Below are 22,867 nucleotides of genomic sequence, written 5' to 3' on the forward strand. Positions count from 1 at the left end.
AATCCTCCCCATCCTGCTTCTCTCTGCCTTGGGCCTTTCCCTGTCCTGCGGCCACTCATCCACAAAGGGTGCACTGTGTGGTCCTTCAAGTGAGTTTTCATAAGTTAGGACATGGAACAACCCAAACCGTGGGCTCAGTGCACATGACGCCAGCAGGGCTTGGGCAAGTGCACGCCACCTGGCCCCATCACCCAAGTCACAAGGACCATTGTGGGAAGGTGTTATTGTTTTACTGGGTGCAGCTGAGGGTGGGTCAGTCAGCGAGACTTGGTAAATTGTTATTTACAGTTTCTGAGCTTTTAAAAGAAGAGCTGCCCCAGGATCAGCGTGGCTCCAGACCTGCGGTACCATGACGGCTCTGGCCCTGCTGCTGGCTCTGTTCTTCCTGGGCGCCCGGGCCCAGCATAGCTCCAAGTGGACCTACTCAGGTAAGCCCCCACCCCAGGGGCTGCACCTTTCCTCGGTACCCTCACCTGCTGGGGCTGCCCCTCCTGCCTACGGAGAGCACACTGAACTCAGACCCCTGATTGAGACAAGGGGAGTTCGTGCTCCCTTCCCGAACCCCCTGCTTCTCCAGCAGGTGTTCTTGCTTTAGAACCTTTTCTGGCCGTGGTGCTGGTTGGAAAGCCCGCGCGGCGCCCCTGACTGCGTAGCTCTTTGCTTTCGCAGGCTCTGCACGTGGTGGAGGAAGTTGCTAGAAAGGGCTCCCTGCCATCTCACAGAGGGTTTGTGAGAGCTTTCTTCTTGGAGAGCTCATGGTCTGAGATTTACCCAGAACACTCCGACTTGCCGAGAACCCAGCAACTTTGCGCGGCCCCCAGGCTGCTGCCTCCCAGTAGCCATGACCCTGCTGAGACCCAGATGTGCACATCTGGACCCAAGTCACCCCTCCCATGGGGGGGGCGAAGAGAGCTCCTGTCCCTGCCCTCCTTTTAATGCCCTGCACTGAAGGATGGGGCTCTGGAGGACCTCAGGGTCGCTGGCTGACCCACTCTCCACACGGCGCCCCCAGCTTTGGACACCAGGGGAAGCATACATTCAGGGTGGATGTATGTTCTGTTAAGTCAAGGGCAACAGAATTAGGGACATCATGGGAGGCTCAGAGAGTTCAGCGTCAGAGGGCAGGGCCACCAGCTCTCCACTCGGGAGCAGAGGACGATCACGTGTGGCCAGTGCCACGGAGGCCCTGGGCTTCTACTTCCTGCGGCTCGTTGGTACTAGGGGCGGTTCAGAAGCGTAAGCAAGAGAGAGAATTCCAACAGGCTGGTCTTGTCCTTCCTAAGCTCAGCCCGGCCTCTGAGACTGTGGGCCTTCTGGAAAGCGATCAGGGGCCCGGGAACACTCGGGGCAGCTGCTTCAAAGGCCTTTGAGGAATCCTCGAGAATACTGCAGCACTGCCAGGGACACAGGCCAAGGCCTCTCGATCCGTGCAGGGGCTGTGTTCGGCGCCTCTGGCCTTGATCCTGGCATCCCACCTCTGGGAAAGAATGTTTAAATATTGGTTTGTAGTATTAAAACAAGAAGAGCAGAGAAATAGAAAAAATGGACTTTTCTGTTGATTGCAAAACCAAGCCGCTGTGAGGGGCCCCAGTACAAACATCTTCCTTAAAACCAGCTATGCGCTTGCCATGCAGCTGCCATCCCGACTGTGAAGGGGCGGCTCGTTACAACCACTAGCTTTCTTCCTTCTCTCCCTAGAATCGTTGCCCACCTTAAAAAGAGACATTTCCTTACTTTCTTTTCAACTAATCACTTTGGTCATCTTTGAACGTGATGCTTCCCCTTCTTGCCCTGAATCCATAGGTGTAGGCATCCAGGTGGCCTCGACCATACTGGGATCCCATGGAAGGGGCTGGAGCAAGTAAACAGGTGGGGGAGGGGAGGGGCTGCATGGTTGTTGGGGGAGGGGAAGGAAAACTGTGCCATTAGGAGGAAATGGGGACAGGACCCCTGAGAGTAACACAGCAATGGCAAGCCCCAAGGAGCCTTCTAGTGCATTTACCAGCATATTCCCATTCCAGGGGAAAACTATATATTAAAGACCCTCATTGTTTTCCAAAAGCCGACTGTTCTCCACACTAATGACAGCAATGGGGAAGTCTGGAATCCGTGTCAAAGCCCCTGAGACACCAGGTTCCACCAAGCGGACTTTGACGGTGTCCCTCCCACCTCCTTCTGGGGGTCAGGCCCTGCTTTCTAGAAAGGAGACCCCTGGCCTTGATTGTGGCCTCCCGCTGGGCAGGCCCTGCTGTGAGCTGAGCCCCTCCAACTCTGACCCTTGGCTCTCTCCTGTCACAGCGGGGGCACTGGACGAAGCGCACTGGCCAACGGAGTACCCCACCTGCGGGGGGAGGAGACAGTCACCCATCGACCTGCAGTGGAGAAAGGTTCAGTACAACCCCTCCCTGAAGGCTCTGAACCTGACAGGCTATGAGGTCCAGGCAGGCGAGTTCCCCATGATCAACAATGGCCACACAGGTAAGGGGCAGGTGGCAGGACGCTGTCCACAGGCGCCCAGCAGCGGCGGCAGGTGCCAGGGGCCAGAGCGGCACACGGGAGACACAGAGCGCAGGCTGGGAGCTGCAGGCCACAGGCGGGTGGTGGCCTCCACCCCAAGCTGCGCGGGAGAGCCTCTGTCTTTGGCCTCAATTCTTGGCTGGCTCCTTCCTTCTGCATATTAGCCTCTCCCCAAACTCACTCTGACCCAGCCAGTGGGAAATGCAGCTGACAGAGGCCATGCTGTTGAGGCCCCTGATCAGCCTGTGAGGTCCGCGCACCTGTGCCCTATTCGGATTTTCCATATTTTCTGTATCGAGTCTGATTGGCTCACAATGCCTGACAGGCGGGCCCAGTATTTCTCAAAGGTTTTGTTTATTTTATTTATTTATTTTTAAAGATTTATTTATTTATTTGACAGTGTGAAAGAGAGAGAGAAAGAGCACAAGCAGGGGGAGCGGCAGGCAGAGCAGCAGAGGGAGACGCAGGCTCCCCACTGAGCAGGGAGCCTGATGTAGGACTCGATCCCAGTACCCTGGGATCATGACCTGAGCCAAAGGCAGACGCTTAACCAACTGAGCCACCCAGGTGTCCCTCAAAGGTTTTAAAAAGAGGCTCTTGAGGTCTTGAATTGGGTCCTCTTATAGGAAGGGGGTGGAGGTCAGACAGGAAAAGGCTGACCTGGATCTTGGAGACACCCCACTTCAGGAGCCTGGACTGTTCAGCTGGAAAATCTGTGCTTTATCTTTACTGAACATACTTTTGATTTTCCAAGTGGGCCCATCTCCCCTGAGCCTCGTGATACCCTCCACCCCCGGCAAGGGGTATCGTTTAGGCCGGAGGCCAGCGGCCTCGGGAGGCAGAAGGACTTAAGGTGATGCAGTCTCTGGTGGCTGAGCCGGACTCAGACCCCCAGCCCCCATGTCCGATTCGTTGACCACGTCCTCCTCAGACACCCCCACCCACTTCCACATGCTCTGGGCTGATGTACTCCTACCCACATAGGTTCATGGAGGTCACAGGACTTAGATCTCCTATTTGCACGATGGAGAAGATAAAACCAGTTGCCCTTGATGGGGCTGGTGGACACGGGAGAATGAAGATCGATAAAAGGCCTCAGGCACATGTGGCCGAAATCACTGAACTCTGCAAAGAATTCATGAAAGCCTGATTCAATCATTAACATCAAGCTCCTATTTCCAAAGTTACTCTCTGAAGCCTCCAGCAAGCTGGCAGGATGGAGCTTCCCCTGCTCTCCTTGCCCTTGATGAAGAGGGGCCAAGGGTGGCAGCTGAGGGCCAGGGAGAAGCTTGATTGACCCCACCAGGACAGGCAGCCAGAAGTATCAAAGGATCGAAGACCCCATAGGCACCATGGGCTGTTTCTGTTGCATGCCTGCTGGGTAGGGCTTTGTGCTGAGGACCCAGGAGAGGGGAGGGGTTAGGAAGGTCCCAGCTTCTGGGGAGGCGGGGCTTACAGCGGCCACCTCCTCCCAGTTTGGAGAGGGCCCTGGACCTTCCTCCTATGGGCTGTACTGGGCTCTCTGGAGGCTGGAAGCCTGTAGGGTCCCCCATCTACCCTATATCATATCAAACATATTGGAATGCCCTCAAATGGCTCCCATTACTTATATTTTTTTGATGTCAAGTATTTTGAAAGATTTTTAGAATTCTTTACAATTGGCTTTACATTGTCAGCAAGCTCCAAGCTTCAAGAATTCTACTGAAGGAAAAAAACAACAATACCGTAACCAACAAATTTCCAAATCTAATAACATTTTGATGAGTAAGTTTAAAAATAAAATTGATATGATATAATTAAACACTTACTAATTTTGATTTTGTAGGGTTCTTTTTAGATTTAGGAACCAAAGATGGATAGATATATGTAATATACACACACATATTTTTAACTGACTTCATTTTCTTAGAGCAGTTTTACGTTCATAGCAGAATGAAGAGGAAAGTGCAGAGATTTCTCATACACCCTCTGCCCCCACATACACTGTCTCCCCATTGTCAATATCACTCACCAGAATGGTACGGTATTTTTTTAAAGATTTTATTTATTTATTTATTTATTTATTTATTTATTTATTTATAGAGCGGGGGGAGGGGCAGAGGGAGAGGGAGAAAGAATCTCGAATAGACTCTGTGCTGAGCATGGAGCCCCCCGTGGGTCTCTCCATCCCACGACCCTGAGATCATGACCCGAGCTGAAATCAAGAGCCAGCTGCTTAACCAACTGAGCCACTCAGGCGCCCCTAGAATAGTACTTTTTTTTCTTTCTTTTTTTTTTTTTTTTTTTTTTTTACCATGGATGAACCCACCTTGACACAACATAATCACCGAAAGTCCAGAGTTTGCCTTAGCGGTCGCGCTTGGTGTTACGCATTCTATGGCTTTGAGCAAATGTAGAATGACAGTATTCATCGTCACAGTATCATACAGAGTATTTTCACAGCCCTAATTATCCCCTGTGCTCCACCTGTTCATTGCTCCCCCTCCCTCCCACCCCCTGCAGCCACTGATCCTTTTACTATCGCCATAGTTCTGACGTTTCCAGAATGTCACAGAGTTGGGATAATACAGTATGTAGCCTTTGCAGATTGGCTCCTTCCATTGAGTAACGCATTTAAGGTTCCTCCATGTCTTTTCATGGCTTGGTAGCTCATTTCTTTTTAGCATTGAATAATATTCCATTGTCAGGATAGACCACCGTTTATCCATTCACCCACTGAACGGCATCTTGGCTGCTTCCAAGCTCATAATTCAGCAATTATGAACAAAGCTGTCATAGACATCCATGGGCAGAGTTTTCTGTGGACATGAGTTTTCAGATCCATTGGGTGAAGACCAAGGAGCACGATGACTGAGATGTATGGTAAGACAGTGTTCAGTTTCGTCTTCCAAAGTGGCCGCGCCATGTTGCGGCCCTGCCGGTAGCGAATGAGTTCCTGCCCCTCCACACCCTCCAGCATTTGGGGGTAATGGCGCTCTGGATTTTGGCTGTTCTGATAGGTGTGCGATGGTATCTCACTGTTGTTAATTTGTATTTCCCTGAGGACATACGATGTGGAGTCTCTTTTCACATGCTTGTTTGCCATCTGTACATCCGTGGTGCGGTGTCTGCTAAGGTCTCTGGCCCATTTTTTGATCAGGTTGGTTGTTTTCTTATTGTTGAGTGTTAAAGGGCTCTTTGTATATTTTGGCTAGGAGTCCTTTATCGGATGTGTCTTTTGCAAATATTTTCTCCTAGTCTGAGGCTTACCTTCTAAGTCTCCTGATAGTGTCTTTTACAGAATTGAACTTTTTATTTATTTTTTAAAAGATTTTATTTATTTGAGAAAGAGAGAGAGGAGGAGTGAGCACAAGCAGGTGGAGGGGCAGAGGGAGAGGGAGAGACAGACTCACTGCTGGGCAGGGAGCCTGAGGCAGGGCTTAATCCCAGGACCCTGGGATCATGACCTGAGCCGAAGGCAGACACTTAACCGGCTGAGCCACCCGGGTGCCCCTCACAGAACAGAAGAATTTCATTGTAATGGAGTCTAGCTCATCAAGGATTTATCTCATGGATCCTGTCTTGGTGGTGTGTCTAAAAAGGCATCACCACACCCACGGTCATCTAGGTTTCCTCCTATGTTATGTTCTAGGAATTTTATGGTTTTGTATTTTACATTTAGGTCCGTGGGCCACTTTGAGTGAATCTCGGTGACAGGCGTGAGGTCTGGGTCTAGACTGGTTTCTTGGCATGTGGATGGCCTGCTGTTCCGGCCCCGTTTGTTGAAGAGACTCCATGGTACTGTCTTTGCTCCTTTGCTAGAGATGAGTTGAGTAGATTTATTTAAGAGTCTATTTCTGGCCTCTCTTGGTTCCATTGAGCTACTTGTCTCTTACTAACACTACCTTCTACTGATTGTCGCTTAATAGTAAGTCTTCCAGTCAGGTAGTGCCAGTCCTCCAGCTTTGTTCTTCTTCAATACTGTGTTGGCGATTCTGGGTCTTTTGCTGCTCCACAGAATCTTCAGAATCCGTTTGTTGATATCTACAAAACAACTTGCCGGAATTTTGATTGCATGACTCCATAGATCAAGTGGAGAAGATCTGACACCTTGGCAGTACCAACCCTTTCTACCCAGGAACACAGACTATCTCTCCATTTCTTTATTTTTTATTTTTTTATTTTTTTAAAGATTTTATTTATTTATTCGACAGAGAGACAGCCAGCGAGAGAGGGAACACAAGCAGGGGGAGTGGGAGAGGAAGAAGCAGGCTCATAGCGGAGGAGCCTGATGTGGGGCTCGATCCCGGGACTCCAGGATCACGCCCTGAGCCGAAGGCAGACGCTTAACCGCTGTGCCACCCAGGCGCCCCTATGTCTCCATTTATTTATTCTTTGATTTCTTTCATCAGAATTTTGAACTTTCTCATCTAGATCTTGTGCACACTTTGTTCAATTCATACGTAAGTACTTAATTTTGGGGGGAGCTCATACACATGGCATCGTGCTTTTGATTTCAAATTCTACTTTGTATTTACATTTTTATGTACCCTATCTTTTATTATGAGATTCAACAGATATAAAATGGTATTTCGGTAAAAAGAAATTGAAAACACAGCTGGATATTGAGACAAACTTAAATTGCTACAAGAGTTTCTAAAGCTTATTCTCAATTTCCCTATTTAGTCGCGGACTGGTAACAGTTGGTGGACCAGTACTCATTGATTAACATATATATTCTTTATCCCCCAAAATATATATTCATAGGCTCCAGAAAAGCTTACAGGCCCGAGACATTGGGCCTTTAAAGGTCAGTGGGAGAAACAACACTGTTCTCTTAGTAGGTACTATTAGTCACTCCATTTGTTAGGCTCCTTGAAAGGACGGATGATCTGTCATTCATCCTCCTATCTCAGTACCCGGCACAGAGCCTGACACAGGTCAGATGCACTTGAGGGGAAAAGACTTACATGTGAAAGGATAAATCCCCAAGTAGGTGCCCAGAGTGAGGTAGGGTTCTTAGCAGGTTCCATCTCTGAAGGCTGTGGGAGCCAGGCTGGTTTTGTCTTAAAACAAACAAACAAAAATACGCACCCCCCTCGCCAAGACCCCTTTCATTTTGAAATAGTTTTAGACTGGAAAAACCTCAAAAATAGTACAGAATTCCCATATACCCTTCTCCCACTTCCCCTAATATCAACATCCCATAACCTTACTACCTTGATACATACAACACGATCGACTATTTCACAAACCCTTGTGAATTTCATCACGTTCCCATAGATGTCCTCCTTCTGCTCTGAGACCTAATCCAGGATCCCACAATCCACGGAGCCCTCTTATCGCCTTGGTCCCCTCCAACCGCAGTTAGTTCCTCCATGTTTCTTTGACCTTCACGACCTTCACAATTTGCTCTCGTTTTCTTGAGCACAGAAAATGCGTACATCACGTGATTCTTCTGGCTTGAAAAGAACTTGGGAGAACTTAGTTTCAAGCAAAGAGGAGCACCTTCTGCTAAAACTTAGATCACTTTTCGGAATCCGGGAGGTGAATTTAGCAAGTCTATTTTGGGGGACAGGTATTTGGCTTCACCTCTTCAAAGGCCCAGTAACGTGCTCTGAAGCAACATCGCTGCCATTTTTCAACCCAGCCTGGGCGATCCTGTGGATACAACTAGGGCAAAAAACACTCTGTCTGCAGGGAACTGTGTTTGGGGGAAACATACCCAGCAGGAGTTTTGTCACTGCTCACGGGGGCTAACTGTCCAATTAGAAAGCTCTGGCCTGGTGTTCTGCTTTCCGATCTCTTGGCAAAGATGACTCTGCACATCTTCTTTTAAAGGCTTTTCCTTTTTTTTTCTCATGTGAGCATCAATTTGGAGGCTGGCCGCGTTTGAAGCACCAAATATGAATCATCTGCTCTGCCGAAGTGCATGTTAAACTCTTTGGGGCCAGATTCCTGCTTTACAAGCGTATGAACTTAATCGCAGCTCCCCGCTGCTTTAGGCAAATTGGAAGGGAAGAAGGGGACATTATTGATAGATACCAATCCCTAGCATTTGCTCTTTAAGGAAACCTATTTGTTTATAATCCTCTTTGATGACTTTAAATGGAAACACCCGGCTCAAAGACTAGATGCTGCCTGTCCCTGTCCCAGTCCTAAATTATGTATAGATCTTTTTCTGCGTCACTCTTTGCTGTCACCCTCCCGTGTCTTCCTTTTCCCTGGCTCATTCCAAAATGTAGAGATGTCTCTGAGGCCTGAGCCAGTGAAGCGAACAACGGCAGCTAGGCGACCAGGGTGACCTCCCTGGAGCCAGTCTGTAGGGCACAAGCAGGAGGAGGAAGTGGGAAGAGTGGCCCATTTTCCCGCTGGCAGGAACTTAACACTTGAACGCATCCACGGATAAGAACAGCAAGTTAAACCTCAGGCCAGGAGCTCTTGTGTTTCCAGACTTGCTGTAGAATTTGGTCTCTTGTCTTCCGAAGACAAGGGGAGGCCTGTAATGGGGACATCCTATCCCGGCCATGCCCCGTTCTTGGCCTGGTCTGCCCGCCCCCCTCCCGTGACCTGTGTGCCTCTGAGCAAGTCTTTCCACCCCCCAGGTTGACTTCCTCGTCCATAAAACAAAAGCAGTGAAGCCTGCGGTGATTCTCCCTTTTATGGGATGGAGTCAGCTGGTCGTTGGGCTATTGCTTTTTCTTTTTTTCCGAATATTTTATTTATTTATTTTAGAGAGAGACATCGAGAGAGAGAGAGAGAGAGAGAGAGAGAGGGCACTAGCAGTGGCAGAAGGAGAAACCGCCTCCCCGCTGAGCAGGGAGCCTGACGTGGGGCTTGATCCCAGGACCCTGGGATCATGACCTAAGCTGAAGGCAGACGCTTAATGACTGAGCCACCCAGGTGCCCCATTTTTCTTTTCCTTCTTTTTTTAAAACATTTTATTTATTTATTTGAGAGAGAGAGAGAGAGAGAGAGAGAGAGAGAGAGAGAAAGCAGGAGCAGGGGGAGGGGCAGAAGGAGAAGCAGACTCCCGGCTGAGCAGGGAGCTTGGTGGGCTATTTCTAAAAGGGTACCCAGGATGACATATTAAACACCTCAACTTGGCCTCACTTACAGTACTCTGGGAGTAAAAGTCATCAAACTAGTCCCAAGAAGGCCCCCTTCCTATTCCTACGATGTGGGCAAATTACAAAATTGGCCAGAAGTGGAGAGTGGCATTCTGGTTTCCACACCCACTGGCCATATTTTTTAGGGCATCCTCCTTCCCTAGGGCTGACAAGCTGGCCTTGCCACTCCGTGGTCCTGCCCCTGCCCTCCAGGTCTGGGTAGGAGGGCATGTGCCCTGATATGGGCACCTGCCCAGCCCAGCTTTCTCATCCTGCCCTGTGTGCCAGTCTCCTCCTCCCCATGGGTGACCCTGCTGGTGGAGTTCTAAGCCACTGTCGTCCTGGCTTGCCCCATAAGTGGGCAGGGGAGCAGGGGAGCTGCCTGGCCAGTAGACCTGACCCATCCATACCCATCTGCACACTCGCAGCCCTTGTTCGTCTTCTCTCCCAGTGCAGATCAGCCTGCCCCCGACCATGCGCATGACGGCCACCGACGGCACCGTGTACATAGCTGAGCAGATGCACTTCCACTGGGGTGGCGCGTCCTCAGAGATCAGTGGCTCCGAGCATACCATCGATGGGATCAGATTTGTGGCTGAGGTACTCTGAGGACTCCAGCCAGGTCCTCTTTTCTCTTTCAAACCCCACAGTCACTTTCCTTAGTAAAACAACCAAAGGGACTGCATGGTGACAGTCAAATCACCCTAAGGTTTTGTTTTTTTTTATTCATTCACGACTATTTATTGATCCTTGTAATGTGCCAGGGGTTCCAGCAGGGTCCCCGCTCTCCCAGAATGCACAGCAAGGCAGGAGTTTATAGCCCATGGAATGGGGCAAGCCCTCTGAATTTCTACGTGTTAGATTTTCAGGGTTGTCTCTGTCTTACATAGATCTGTCCTTAGGATGACCATGGTTTACAGTGTCCTCCAGAGCAAGGTGACCCATGCCCACTCCTGGGAGACCTCAGGAGAACCCAGTGGCCTCATATGAGCCCTCTGGACACTGCTAGCTTGTCTGCCTGGAGGGACTTGGGGTCAGGGAAATGCCCTTGAATTGCCATCTCCCCAGAATCCCACTCATGCTCTTTCTATTCTTGGAGAACTTTCTGGTCTTGATAGATCTCATACTCAGATGGAAGGAGGTCAGAGTTGTTTGGGAGGGACAGGCTGAGGCTTGGGGTGGAGCGTCTTTCTTTTCATTCTTCCCTGAGAACCTGAAGTATTTGAAGTCTGTGTGGACCGCCCTTGACTTACACTTTCTTGCTCCCACAGATTCACATCGTTCACTACAATTCTAAATACGAGAGCTACGCTATAGCCCAGAGTGAACCCGATGGTTTGGCTGTGCTGGCAGCCCTCATTAAGGTAGGCTGAAACGACAGACGTGAAGTCATAGACTGGCGTCCAAAGTATCAAGTGTAGACAAAAGGTCTTCCTTCCTGTCCCTCCTCATCTCTTTCGGAACTCACCACTCTCGAAAAAACTCTGAGTCAGTGAAGCCCTTGCTCACAGTCTTTGTGTTCCTGTGTCGCCAACCTCAGGGAGCTTGGATAAGTTGGACACCTGACTTAAAAGAGCTAGGATCACAGCACAGTTGGCCAAACATTAACTGGCCTGAGGGCAAGGGGAAGCCAGCCACCTGCCGGGCAAAGACAACACCTCTGGTTTTCTCAGAAAGTCTCGAGGGCAGGACTTGTGGCAAGAAGTGGTCAGTGAATTCAGTTTCCCTAACAAGTGTTAAGTGGGATAAAATTGCCAAAAACCAACCATTTCCCTGCTCTGGAAATGAACCACAGACAAACAACAAATTGAGGCATTTATTTGTGAAAAGTGGCTAAAATTTTGAGCAAGAACAATGAGGTTATTCCTATCCCCACCCTCTAGCTTGGTCAGCAAAGTGGTTTTACTGGGGCAGACTGGACAGGAGAACCAGCAGCCTCACTGCCTGGTGGTGGGGGACCCACTTGATTTGGAATGTGAGTTGAAAACCCATGCTCCAGGCAGTAACAGTAAAAGTAGCAAGCTTGACAGAAAAGACAGGAAACAGAGGGAACACTTGCAGCTCTGATCATCTGAGGTTGCAGATCTAGTTGAGGAAAGTACCAAGTGGCAGACCAACCAGAAATGTAATGAGAGATCCTGAAAATGCGAGAGCCGCAGAAGGGCTGTGTGAGCTTCCCGAGATGGCCTGGTAGCAAGCAAAAACTGAGGCTGACCTGAGAACTGGCTGATCTCTGAATGTGCTTCTCAACCCACACACAGATCCATCAGCAGAGGGTGTGAATCTTCAGGACTTGAGGGGTTTGAGCGGCAGGCTCTGCTGAAATCATTGAGCTGACCACAAAGCTATGCTGACCCTAAAAATAAGATTTAAGAACAGAGTGGAGACATCAGCTGGCAGTGGAGACACATCCTGCAGGTGAAGGCCAAGCAAATTACTAAACAGATATACAAACAAAAACTCTCTGAACAATTTTTAAAAATCAGAATTCCTATTTACTATCATGTTATTTAAATGTCCAGTTTTCAAAAAAAATTTGCACATGCAAAGAAATAGGAAAATATGATCCATATTTAGGAGAAAAAAATGCAGTGAACAGATAATGACTCTGAGTAGACCCAGGGATTTAGCAGACAGGATTTTCAAACAACCTTCATATACGTGTTCGAAGAATTAAAGGAAAGTATAATGACAATGACTTAAAAAAGGGAAATCTCAATAGAGAAACAGAAATGATAAAAATGCACCAAATGCAAAGTCTAGTGTTGGAAAGTATAATAAATAAAATGAAAAACCCATGACATGGTCTCAAAGCACATATAAGGCAGCAGAAAAAGGAGGCGGTACATTTGGAGAGAGAACAAAGAAATTATTCGATCTGAGGAACAAAGGAAAAAGATTGAAGAAAAATGAACAAAGCCTTAGAGATTCATGGGAACAAGATCACACAGCCCAAACAGACGTAATAGGAGTCTTGGAGAGGAAAAAGAGAGAGTGATAGAAAAAAAATTGAAGAAACAATGGCCCCCAATTCCCCAAATTTGATGAAAAAAATTTACTAAACCAGGAAACTGAACAAAATCCATGTCTAATCAGAGTCAAAGTCAAACTGTTGAAACCAACAAGAGAAAAAGGATTTTTTGTAAACAGGGGACTGACACTACAACTAATAGCTGACTTCTCGTTAGAAACAAGTCATCAGAAGGCCGTGGAATGACCGGCAGCCAGGAATCCTAATCCAGCTAAACCCCTTCAACAATGAGGCGAAACAAAGGCATGCCAGATAAAGAAAAACTGAGATAATTGCTGTCTTACGAGAACTATTACAGAAAATCCTTTTGGCTGAGAGGCCAGTGACTCATCAGACAGTAACTCAAATCCACAGAAAGAAATGCAGGGTGCTGGGAATGGTAAGACTATATACAAATATTTTTGTCTTGTCTTTAAAACATTTCTTTTAAAAAACCCATAAGATTGTTGAAAGCAATCATCATACCACTTATTGGTAGGTTTACGATATAGGTAGATGTAATGTCGGGGACAAAAGTGGAGAAAATAGAAAGAAATAGAACTAGCTTGGAGCAAAGTTGCTACGTTTTATGGGAATTAAGTGAGTATTAACCTGACATAGGTCGTGACAAGTTGTATCTTGAACAGTAGTTCCTCCTTATCCTTGGTTTCACTTTCCCAGGTTTTAGGTACCCAAGGTCAAGTGCAGTCTAGAAGAAAATGTTCCTTCTAGTGACGTATTCCAGTAGCCTAACGCTAGGTCATGGCGCTATGTCATTCACCTCCTTGATCTCATCACGTAGGCATTTTATCATCACGCGTCATCACAAGAGTGAGTGCAGTACAATAAGATATTTGGAGAGAGAACGACCACATTCACATAACTTTTATTTCAGTATATTGTTATAATTGTTCCATTTGGTTATTAGTTATTGCTGTTAGTCTCTTACTGCATCTAATTCATACACAGAACGTCATCACAGGTGTGTACAGGACAGAAGGTGGTATATATCGGGTTTCATCTACCCCTGGTTTCAGGCATCCCCTGGGGGTCCTGGAATGCATTCCCTTCGGATAAGGGGGAACGGCTGTAATCACTAGAGCAAATGCTAATAATTAAAAACGGTTAGGGGCGCCTGGGTGGCACAGCGGTTAAGCGTCTGCCTTCGGCTCAGGGCGTGATCCCGGCGTTATGGGATCGAGCCCCACATCAGGCTCCTCTGCTAGGAGCCTGCTTCTTCCTCTCCCACTCCCCCTGCCTGTGTTCCCTCTCTCGCTGGCTGTCTCTATCTCTGTCGAATAAATAAATAAAATCTTAAAAAAAAAATAAAAATGGTTAAATGGTACACGGAAAGTATTTGTTTCACACAAAAGGTGGAGAGAGGAACAAAAACACCACGAGGCACCTAGAAAACTGGTGGCAAGCCGCAGTCACAGATCTAAGAAATCGGAATTCATGCACAGCGAAGAAGAATTGGATCAACGCCACTGACTGAAAAGAACCATTGAAAATCTACCTTTTTCACCAAAAGCAATTTTTCTGACTTCTAAAATGTCAGCACTCACACAAAAATTGGTCACCCGGGAGTGGGCAGAATTGGAGCCGTTTTGCCTTGGACTGAGGGCTGTCCCGGCTCAGTCACGAGTCCCGAGGACGAGGAAGCAGCACATGAGACCAAGCCCCCCCTCCCCCCTTGTCACAGGGAACCGGCCTGCGGCAGGCCCTGCCCAAACGGGGTCACCGGGGGTATGGTGACAGTGACTTTGGGCCATGCCCTGAGAGCCTCACCGGTCGCTGCTGAGAGAGCTCTCTCCCTGGGAGCTGCCGAAACGCTTCAGTCCGGCCCCCCTGGAAGAGACTAGTGGGCCCGGGCAGTTGGTGGCAAAGAACAGCCAGGTTTTCTCTCCCCGGACAACTGGGGCGCGGACGGGCTGCCTCCTCCCTGCCCTCCAGGCTCTGCCCAGTCGGCAGGGACACCACACAGCTGGATTACCGGACGGAGGCCCCTTTTGCACTCGGTGAACTGCTCCGTGCTTCTCCCCCAGGTCAAGGATTACGGTGAAAACACCTACTACAGCAACTTCATCGCTCACCTGAAGGACATCCGGCAGCCAGGTGAGGAAGGCCCCCCGCGGCGGGTGGCGGGGAGCGCGAGGTGGGAACAGGGGCCCGGGAAGGGGGATGTCGGCCCAGAGGGTGGCGCACAGGCCCCGCCAGGCGAGCGCCCCCCTCCCTGGGCGAGGGCTCTCCTGCAGGCAATTCCTGCTGTCGGCTCAGGCTGCAAACACCTCCGAGAAACCTGTCCACGAAGCCCACCTGTTGCCCCCACAGTTGGAAGCCAGGGTACCACGGACTGGGAACATCTTCGCCTCACCTCTGGTTCCCGCGAGTGGCGATGACTCTGGGCACTAGAGAGAGAGAGGTCCTCCTGAGTTCCAGGCTGAGACAGACCTCGAGAGTGAAGCCCCTCATTGTCGCGTCTGGACAGGGCTGGGCTTCCTTTCCTCTGCCTCCAGAAGGGGGAATTCTTGTCCGAGTGGCCACCTACCCTTACAGCGGTGACCTGGACAGCAACCGCATCAGCCTTGACAGCGAGGCTTTGTGCTTGACTTTGGCCATCTCTCCCTGACTTCAGGTCCTGCCCCTCCAGGGGGTCCCTTGACCTCCCACCTAGGGGCCTTCTGTTCTCATCAGTGCAGGAGTGGGGATGGGGGTGGGGGGAGAGGCAGGGGGAGAAGCAGACTCCTGTCTGAGCGTGGAGCCTGACGACGCAGGGCTCGATCCCAGGACCCCGGGATCATGACCTGAGCTGAAGGCAGACACTTAACCGACTGAGCCACCCAGGAGCCCCTTGCTGTTATTTTTATTTGTAGCTGTAAGTATGAGCACGTATTAACACTGCCTGGAAATCCTAAACTACTCATCTGGGCCTTCGCTTTTCCCCTCTCCAGAATGCTTATTTCACATTTTCTCCCCTCCCTCGAAGCCCCCTGCACCGGCCCCCGCTTCCCCTTTGGAGCGGATTCCATGCCTTGTTCCTGCTTCACTGGGAAGGCGGTCAGACACTCACTCATCTTCTCAGCCCGTCTGCACCTGCCTCGCCCCACGTGCCCTCCCCCGTTACAGTGGGTGAGAGCCCCTGTGCCCCACCAAGGCTGGCCCTGCACAAGTGCGCCACCGCCCCTCCTTCTCGGGGTCCTTCCTTCTGCTCGCCTCTCTCCTGTCCCGCAGCCCGAGTTCTTACCGTTCACCCGTCATCCCGCTCAGCCCCCACATCTGTGCTCTAATACCTCCCGGTTCAAAACACCAGCAGACATGACTCTCTTTTGCCCCAGCCACTCCCTCGCCATCCTCCCATCTTCCATTGCCTTTGAAGCGCCCTTGAAAGCATTGCCTCATGGTCCTGTTCTGTTTTCTCGCTGGCCCTTGGCTGGCCCCGGCTGGCCACCATCCCTTTATGGTCACCTCTGTCAGATCACCTGGCCGCATCTCTTTTCTCTTAATTGACCTGGAAACAACGATCCATCACTCCTGGCTCTCCTTCTGGCCACACTCTGGCTCACCCCCAGCTCCGCTCTCTTTCTGCCCCTGCTCTAATTAATGGTGGGGTTGCAGGCTCTGCCTTTCCAGGGGGCCTTATTCAGTCCCATGCCTCGACTGCCCTCTCTGGGCTGTGGACTCCAAAAATCTGCATCTGGTCCTCCACGCAGTGACAGTATCAGGCAGGACAGGCGCGGCAGGGCAGATGCAAGAACCAGCCGGCTGCTTTACGGACCCTTAGCAAGGCCAGCAGGAGAAGCCACAGGCCTGTGCTCTGAGCTGTTTCCTCGAATGCACGACCTCAGCTATTCTGTTTCTACAAACTGACCCACATCCATTTCCTTTTCTGATTCAAAAAATTACGCTTCTGATCAATACTGCTCACAGCACTGGCCTCCCTCTCAACTCCGGATTCCTCTATCCAACTGCTTGCTTGATACTGGCCTGTGAATCTAAAACTTAACATGGCCCAATCTAACCCACCCCCCAGGTTTGTCCCTAAACAGATTTTCTCATCTCAGCAAAGAGCATCATAATCCAGCCCATTGTTTAAGCCCCAAATCCCAGAATCGCTTTTTTTTTTTTAAAGATTTTATTTATTTATTTGACAGAGATAGAGACAGCCAGCGAGAGAGGGAACACAAGCAGGGGGAGTGGGAGAGGAAGAAGCAGGCTCATAGCAGAGGAGCCTGATGTGGGGCTCGATCCCACAACACCGGATCACGCCCTGAGCTGAAGGCAGACGCTTAACCGCTGTGCCACCCAGGCGCCCCACACTTTTTTTTTTAACTTAAAAAAAAATTCTTTTTAAGTAGGTTCCACCCCCAACATGGGGCTTGAACTCATGACCCTGAGATCAGGAGTTGCGTGCTCTATAAACTGAGCCAGCCGGTGCCCCTCCCAGAATCATTCTTCATTTTCCTCTTTCCATGATCCCTCACATCCAAACTATGGGCAGGTCTTACTGTTTTCACCTCCCTGCTTTCAATCCTCTTGTGTATAAGCTGAGAAGTAGAATTGCTGGATCATACGGTAACTCTATGTTTAGTTTTTAAAGTAGCTGTCGTATCCTCTTCCTTAGCGGTTGCACCACGGTTCTGGAATTCTTAACTCGCTTAAATATATTACTCGCTATAATATATTAGTGATGAAACTAAATCTGTGCACTAGAGCCCTTTAGAAAGTGTAACTTGAAGCCTTTCCAATAACACTAACATTAAGAATTCTTTTTGCCTATTCATGGGATTATGCACGACTAGACTCCGACGCCTTGGTACAGCGAGCCTATTTATGTCTATGTAAAAACTGTAAAACCTCTTTGGGGCGCCTGGGTGGCCCAGTTGGTTAAGCGACTGCCTTCAGCTCAGGTTCATGATCCTGGAGTCCCAGGATTGAGTCCCGTGGTGGGCTCCCTGCTCAGCAGGGAGTCTGCTTCTCCCTCTGACCCTCCCCCCTCTCGTGCTCTCTCTCTCTCTCATTCTCTCTCAATGAAATTTTGAAAAAACCTGTAACCTCTTTGCCATTAAAAACATGCAAAGTGCTCACGGAAAGTGAAGCAAAATTCAACTCAATTCCGTGTTTCTTCGATGGCGTCATGCTGAGCTCAGGGGCTCAGAGCCATGACATGAACAGAAGAGGGGTTCTCTAGATGCAGGGGTACCGGTGCTGGGAGTTTCCAGACACCCTGTGGCAGCGCCTCCCCCCCGACCTGTGCCTGAGCTTGGTTCCCCGGGGGCACGGCAGGACGAGCTCAGCACCGCCTGCACCCCTGCTTGGTTCTGAGTCTGCCTTTCTAATCTCTATCTGCCCATTTTTTAAAAAGATTTTATTATCCATTTGAGAGAGAGAGAGAGCGAGCACAAGAAGGGGGTGGGGCAGAGGGAGAGGGAGAAGCAGGCTCCCCACTGAGCAGGGAGCCCGACTCGGGACTCGATCCCAGGACCCTGGGATCATGACCCGAGCCAAAGGCAGACGTTTAGCCAACTGAGCCTCCCAGGCGCCCCTCTATCCACCCATTTCTAAGTGAGCCCACACCAAGGAACTTCGTTCTTCCTTTGAGGGGCTCACCCCGAAGCCCAGCAGTCATAATTCCTTCTTTCATTTATCATAAAGCGTATGGTCTGCCCAACAGCCATGATGACGTGAGGCTCCTGAGTACTTTCCTATGAGCAAGTTCAATGTCCAGACTTCATAAGCACACCCCCTCCCCTTTATCCTCGGAGCAATCCTATTGAGCGTTCCCTTGGCACAGATGGGGGAGCAGCCTTTGAGGAGTGAGCCCCCGGCCAGTGCCACTCAGCCAGGGGGAGGTATTGAGTGAGTCTCTCTCCAGAGTTTTTGCTCTTACGCCCTCTGGGAAGCAGCAGACCGGGGAAATGTTTCCAACGATCAGCTTCTGTGTTCTGGTGAATCAGGAGATTCGAACATGGAGAGGTCTGACCTGAGCCGTCCTCCCAAGGGGCACCGGTGGCCCCTCACATTCCTCTATCCTTTGTCCCCTCTGTTAGGACAAAGCACGGTTCTGAGTGGCCTTGACATTCTGGACATGCTCCCCGAGAACATCCACCACTACTACAGCTATTGGGGGTCCCTCACCACTCCTCCCTGCACTGAGAACGTCCACTGGTTCGTGCTAGTCCATCACGTGCCGCTCTCCAGCGCACAGGTAAGGCCCGGCGTCACCTCCCTCGTCTGCCTTTGACTGCTGGCTCACAAGAGTGCTCCCCTACACCTCACCTAATGCCAACACCTGGGCTCCTAGGGCGCTTTCATGCCTGGGGCTCCCGTGCCTCACCTCTGTTGCCGTGGGTGATCCTACTAGAGCCGTGGCAGAGATGGGCAAGTTGAGGCATCAGGGAATCCAAGGAACCCTGGGCCTTGGATGCAGCAAAAGGACAGGGACCCGACCTCAGTCAGAGAAGAGCCACATGGTGAAGGCAAATATTTACTGAGCAGGTGCTCCTGCCAGGTACGGCTCTAGGCGCTCGACGGACAGAACCCCCATGCTCATGAGCTTACGTTCTAACTTCATAAATGGCTTTATGCAAGGACATTGACATACTGACATCGGTAGCTCTTTGCCGTGCTAACACGCCTGCAGCCCTTTGAGGAGAAGAGCTCTATCAGCTACCTTTTGTTCCCCAACATAGTATGGGTGCAGAATAAATATTTGTTGGGTTAGTGAAAGGACAAAGGTAACTGAGGTTGCAGAGGCAAAGCTGGCATTTCCTTCTGAGTGATGTTCTTTCTCAAGAACAAATAGATCTTCTTCTTAAACTTTTCATTTCCCCAATGCAGGAAAAGGTGGAAAGACCCCTATTCAAGGATACCCACACGGAAATCTGTTTGTTTCTTTTTCTTCTTTCTGCTTGTGACCAAATACTCATAGAACACAATTAAGAGATGGTTGGAAGAATGGATGGATGGATGGATGGATGGATGGATGGATGGATGGATGGATGGTTGGATGGACAGATGGATGGATGGTTGGAAGGATGGATGGATGGATGGATGGATGGATGGATGGATGCTCTGCCTGCCTTGTAGCAGAACTTGAGATCTTCTCATACCTGTTTTATCGGGGTTATATACCTAAACTCAAGCTCTAGTTCAATGGCTAATGATGCTCCTTTAAACCACCCAGTACCTCTTCCCCTCCATAATTCACTTCATGTGGCCTGTAGATTTGGAAGCTACAGAATTCCATAGTGGATCACGAGAACAAGACGCTCCACAATGACTATCGCAGGACCCAGCCGCTGAACAACAGAGTGGTGGAAACCAACCTCATGAGTCTCCCTAACCTGCGTAAGATCAACTCTTGTTTATCCTTTGCAATTTTTTGAGTCCTGTTTTCTTCCTTCTCTGGGTGGACCATGTCTTCTGGCAACAGTAGGGGAGGGAGAGCCAGCTGAAGGGCAGGGGCTCGGAGGGGCCAATCTGTACAGGGCATGTGTGGGCAGAGGAGATGGCTCATCTTCCCAGTCCCTGCAGTGAGGCCAGTGCGTAGAACAGAGGAGACCACAGGATGGACAGTGACATGATTTATCACCCACTTGGTCTTGGCCAGAGAGAGTAGGAGAAGCAAGATGTTCAGCAACATCCCGATACTCCCATAAGAGTGTAGGCTCAGGTAACCTTACTAAACACAACTCAAATTATTTCCCTCATGCCTTTATCTTGGTCTGTTCGCAAGCCCATCCCCAACTCCCACACGTTCCCTCGAGGTGGGGTTAACTAGAGCATGCATTGTTCACTACATTTTCTTGGGGATCACACCCCAGAACCAGGATGCTGGAAGTAGACATGACCAGTCCAGCCTTCCTGGGACCCTGTAACCCACTGGGTCAGGCTTCTTGGCTCACCTTATTGCTGTGGTTGCAAGAATGCAAATATTCTGCAGTTTTCCCGTCTTTAGTTTCTGTCTCTCTCTAAAATTGTGGTGAACTAGACACATTCCCTGAATTCATTGTCTTTATAGGCTATTTCTCCTAACCATTCCTGAAACCTTTACACCCTCTAATACCATAGAATTGGTCTCCAATCAATATTGCCCACTCAGTATTACCCCAACTGATTATATGTATCTTTCAAAACTTTTAAATCTCCAGACATGCTCCCCCCTCCCCATCAACAAAAGCCCATTTGTGATTCTCTCCCCATCTTTCCTTCCTGCTTCATTGATTGTTTTCCCTTGCATTTGTTTCTTCCTCTGACAATACTCACAGAGGAAAAAGGACACCAGTTATAATGATCATTTCCCCATATTACACTGTATATGATATTAACAGTACCAATTCCTTTTCCAAAGGGTGACATCATCCTAACCAGGTCCAAACGCTAGCTGCCTAGCTGAAGGGACCCATCTGCCTGATCTGCCTTCTTGTTCTAGTCCTGCCATGTTCCCATCGTCCCCGATGAAACGTTCACGGCTCTTGCAGCAGGCACATGCAGATTGTATAGTTTCCCACCTGCCACACCCCAAATGCTCTTACCATGAGGGGGAGAGTCGCTCCAGTTCACCCTCAGGAGGGAGCTCAGGTGGTTTAGATATCCGCCTCTCCGACCAAGACGCCCCACACTGCAGTTTGCCTTGATGTCCATTGTGCCCACCCTTCTGAGACCTGCTGTTCAGGATTATAACTCCAGCTTCCAGTAGGTGGTAAGAATTCTTCCTCTCCCACGCGCAGCCAGGGGACTGGAATGACAGCCTCCCTTTGCTGTTAAGAGAACGGAACTGGGCACCATTTTGCCCACCTGCCCTCAGACCCAGACTTCTCGTAGCAGCGCTGGTTTCCAGTCATCCCGGTGTGTCACCCACCTGATGTCTCATAGTTCCTTCAAAGTCCACCCCCCGATGGGTTAATATGATCAACCCATCCATAAGGAACGACCTGACAAAGAAGCAAGATTACAAAAGCAGGATAATGGCCAAGTACAGTGTCTTACAATTCATTATTAGAAAACACCCACGTCCCCTTCAAGTAAGGGCTTCTGAGCATCACATGAGAAACCAAGGTCCAGGGGAAGAGCCACCTTTGTCATATCAGCCCTTGGATTCTGGCAGCTTACACGCCTAAATTCAGAGTGAAGCTGCTTGAAGCCAATGGGATGGGAACATGGAGGGCATTCTAAGGAACCTAAAATCCTTCCCGTTAGTACAGGTGTGGGGAACGGTGTCTGGCTGTCCCACATGCTGTTTTCACGAGGACCACCAAACTTTTGATCTTTCTGTATCAACTCTTCTTTTTATAGGGTATAATCTAGGTCCTGAGTTCCAGCTTTATATAAACAAACTTGACAGTAAGCTCGAATACTTGAGAAGACTTATTGAAAAGAAGAATGTGAAAGAAAAACGCTACAGGCGGCGAGCGTGAAGCGGGAGGTGTGCAGACGAGGTGGCCCTTCCCCCGAGCCCATGCCCTGACCGTCTCCCCCGGCTCTGTGTCGGGATCCCCTGTTCAGTTTCTGAGTAAGACAGGGGAAACCATCATCCGTGAGCGGAAGTGAGGTGGTGTAAGGGTAGGAGAAGGGGTTTGTTAGACGACACCAATGGGAATTGATTGGGATACAAATTTAAAGGAACTGGAGCCCTACGTATCTTCCTATCGAATCATGCATGTTGATCTGTGTAAATTACAAAGAAGCCCGGCTGGCCCTATGGGATTTAGGTGTAATAAAACGTCTTTGGGAATTTGTCATTTGAAAATTTCTCTTTTCTGTTCCTTTGTACCACTTTGAATATGCCTTCTTCGCCCTTCCCCCTGGGGACACCGGTGATGGGACAGAGATCAAGGTGGGAGGGGTTCTAGGACCAAGTTTAGGAAAAAGGAAAGAGTCTTACCTTGGGAACTTGTTGGGGGGAGGTCTGGAGCATTGGCCACACTGTGTGAGCAGAGGAAAAGTAGAGGAGCAGGACTGCGGGTTCCCAGGAGAGATGGGGAGGAGAGGGGAGGAGAGGAGAGAGGACCTCCCTGCAGATCTCGTCCTCATCAGTCAGATGGCGGCTGGGCCTTGTCCCTAGAGCCGGGTTCAAGAGCCAGTTCTGCTACTTACTGTCATAATCGCTTACCGCGACCGTCTCCTGTCTCCTGGACGTGGTTTGAGCGCACTGATGCATGTTCCTGACTGAGGCCCCTTTCTTACTGCTCGCTCTTTGACTCCCCCATCTCCGGCCCAGCCCCCCACGTTCTTCCCAGTTCCTTTGTCTGCT

The 22,867-nt window shown here is 49.7% G+C and overlaps 1 protein-coding gene across 1 annotated transcript; it reads left to right on the plus strand.

Moving 5' to 3' along the window:
• Positions 1-310: 310 nt before the first annotated feature.
• On the plus strand, positions 311-22,339 carry CA6 (carbonic anhydrase 6). Its single transcript, XM_057305160.1, has 8 exons — positions 311-428; positions 2,299-2,478; positions 10,057-10,205; positions 10,877-10,969; positions 14,661-14,730; positions 18,663-18,820; positions 19,839-19,962; positions 21,910-22,339. Exons 1-8 carry the CDS (start codon positions 350-352, stop codon positions 22,029-22,031), a joined length of 975 nt encoding a protein of 324 aa, XP_057161143.1. The 5' UTR covers positions 311-349; the 3' UTR covers positions 22,032-22,339.
• The last annotated feature ends 528 nt before the right edge of the window (positions 22,340-22,867 follow it).

This window comes from Ursus arctos, unplaced genomic scaffold (assembly GCF_023065955.2).
Source record: "Ursus arctos isolate Adak ecotype North America unplaced genomic scaffold, UrsArc2.0 scaffold_32, whole genome shotgun sequence".
NCBI lineage: Eukaryota > Metazoa > Chordata > Mammalia > Carnivora > Ursidae > Ursus > Ursus arctos.

Coding starts and splice junctions, on each gene's coding strand:
- CA6 (XM_057305160.1), top strand. CDS start 350: ATGACGGCTCTGGCCCTGCTGCTGGCTCTGTTCTTCCTGGGCGCCCGG. Junction 429..2,298: donor CTCCAAGTGGACCTACTCAG/GTAAGCCCCCAC, acceptor CTCCTGTCACAG/CGGGGGCACTGGACGAAGCG. Junction 18,821..19,838: donor TGCCGCTCTCCAGCGCACAG/GTAAGGCCCGGC, acceptor TGTGGCCTGTAG/ATTTGGAAGCTACAGAATTC.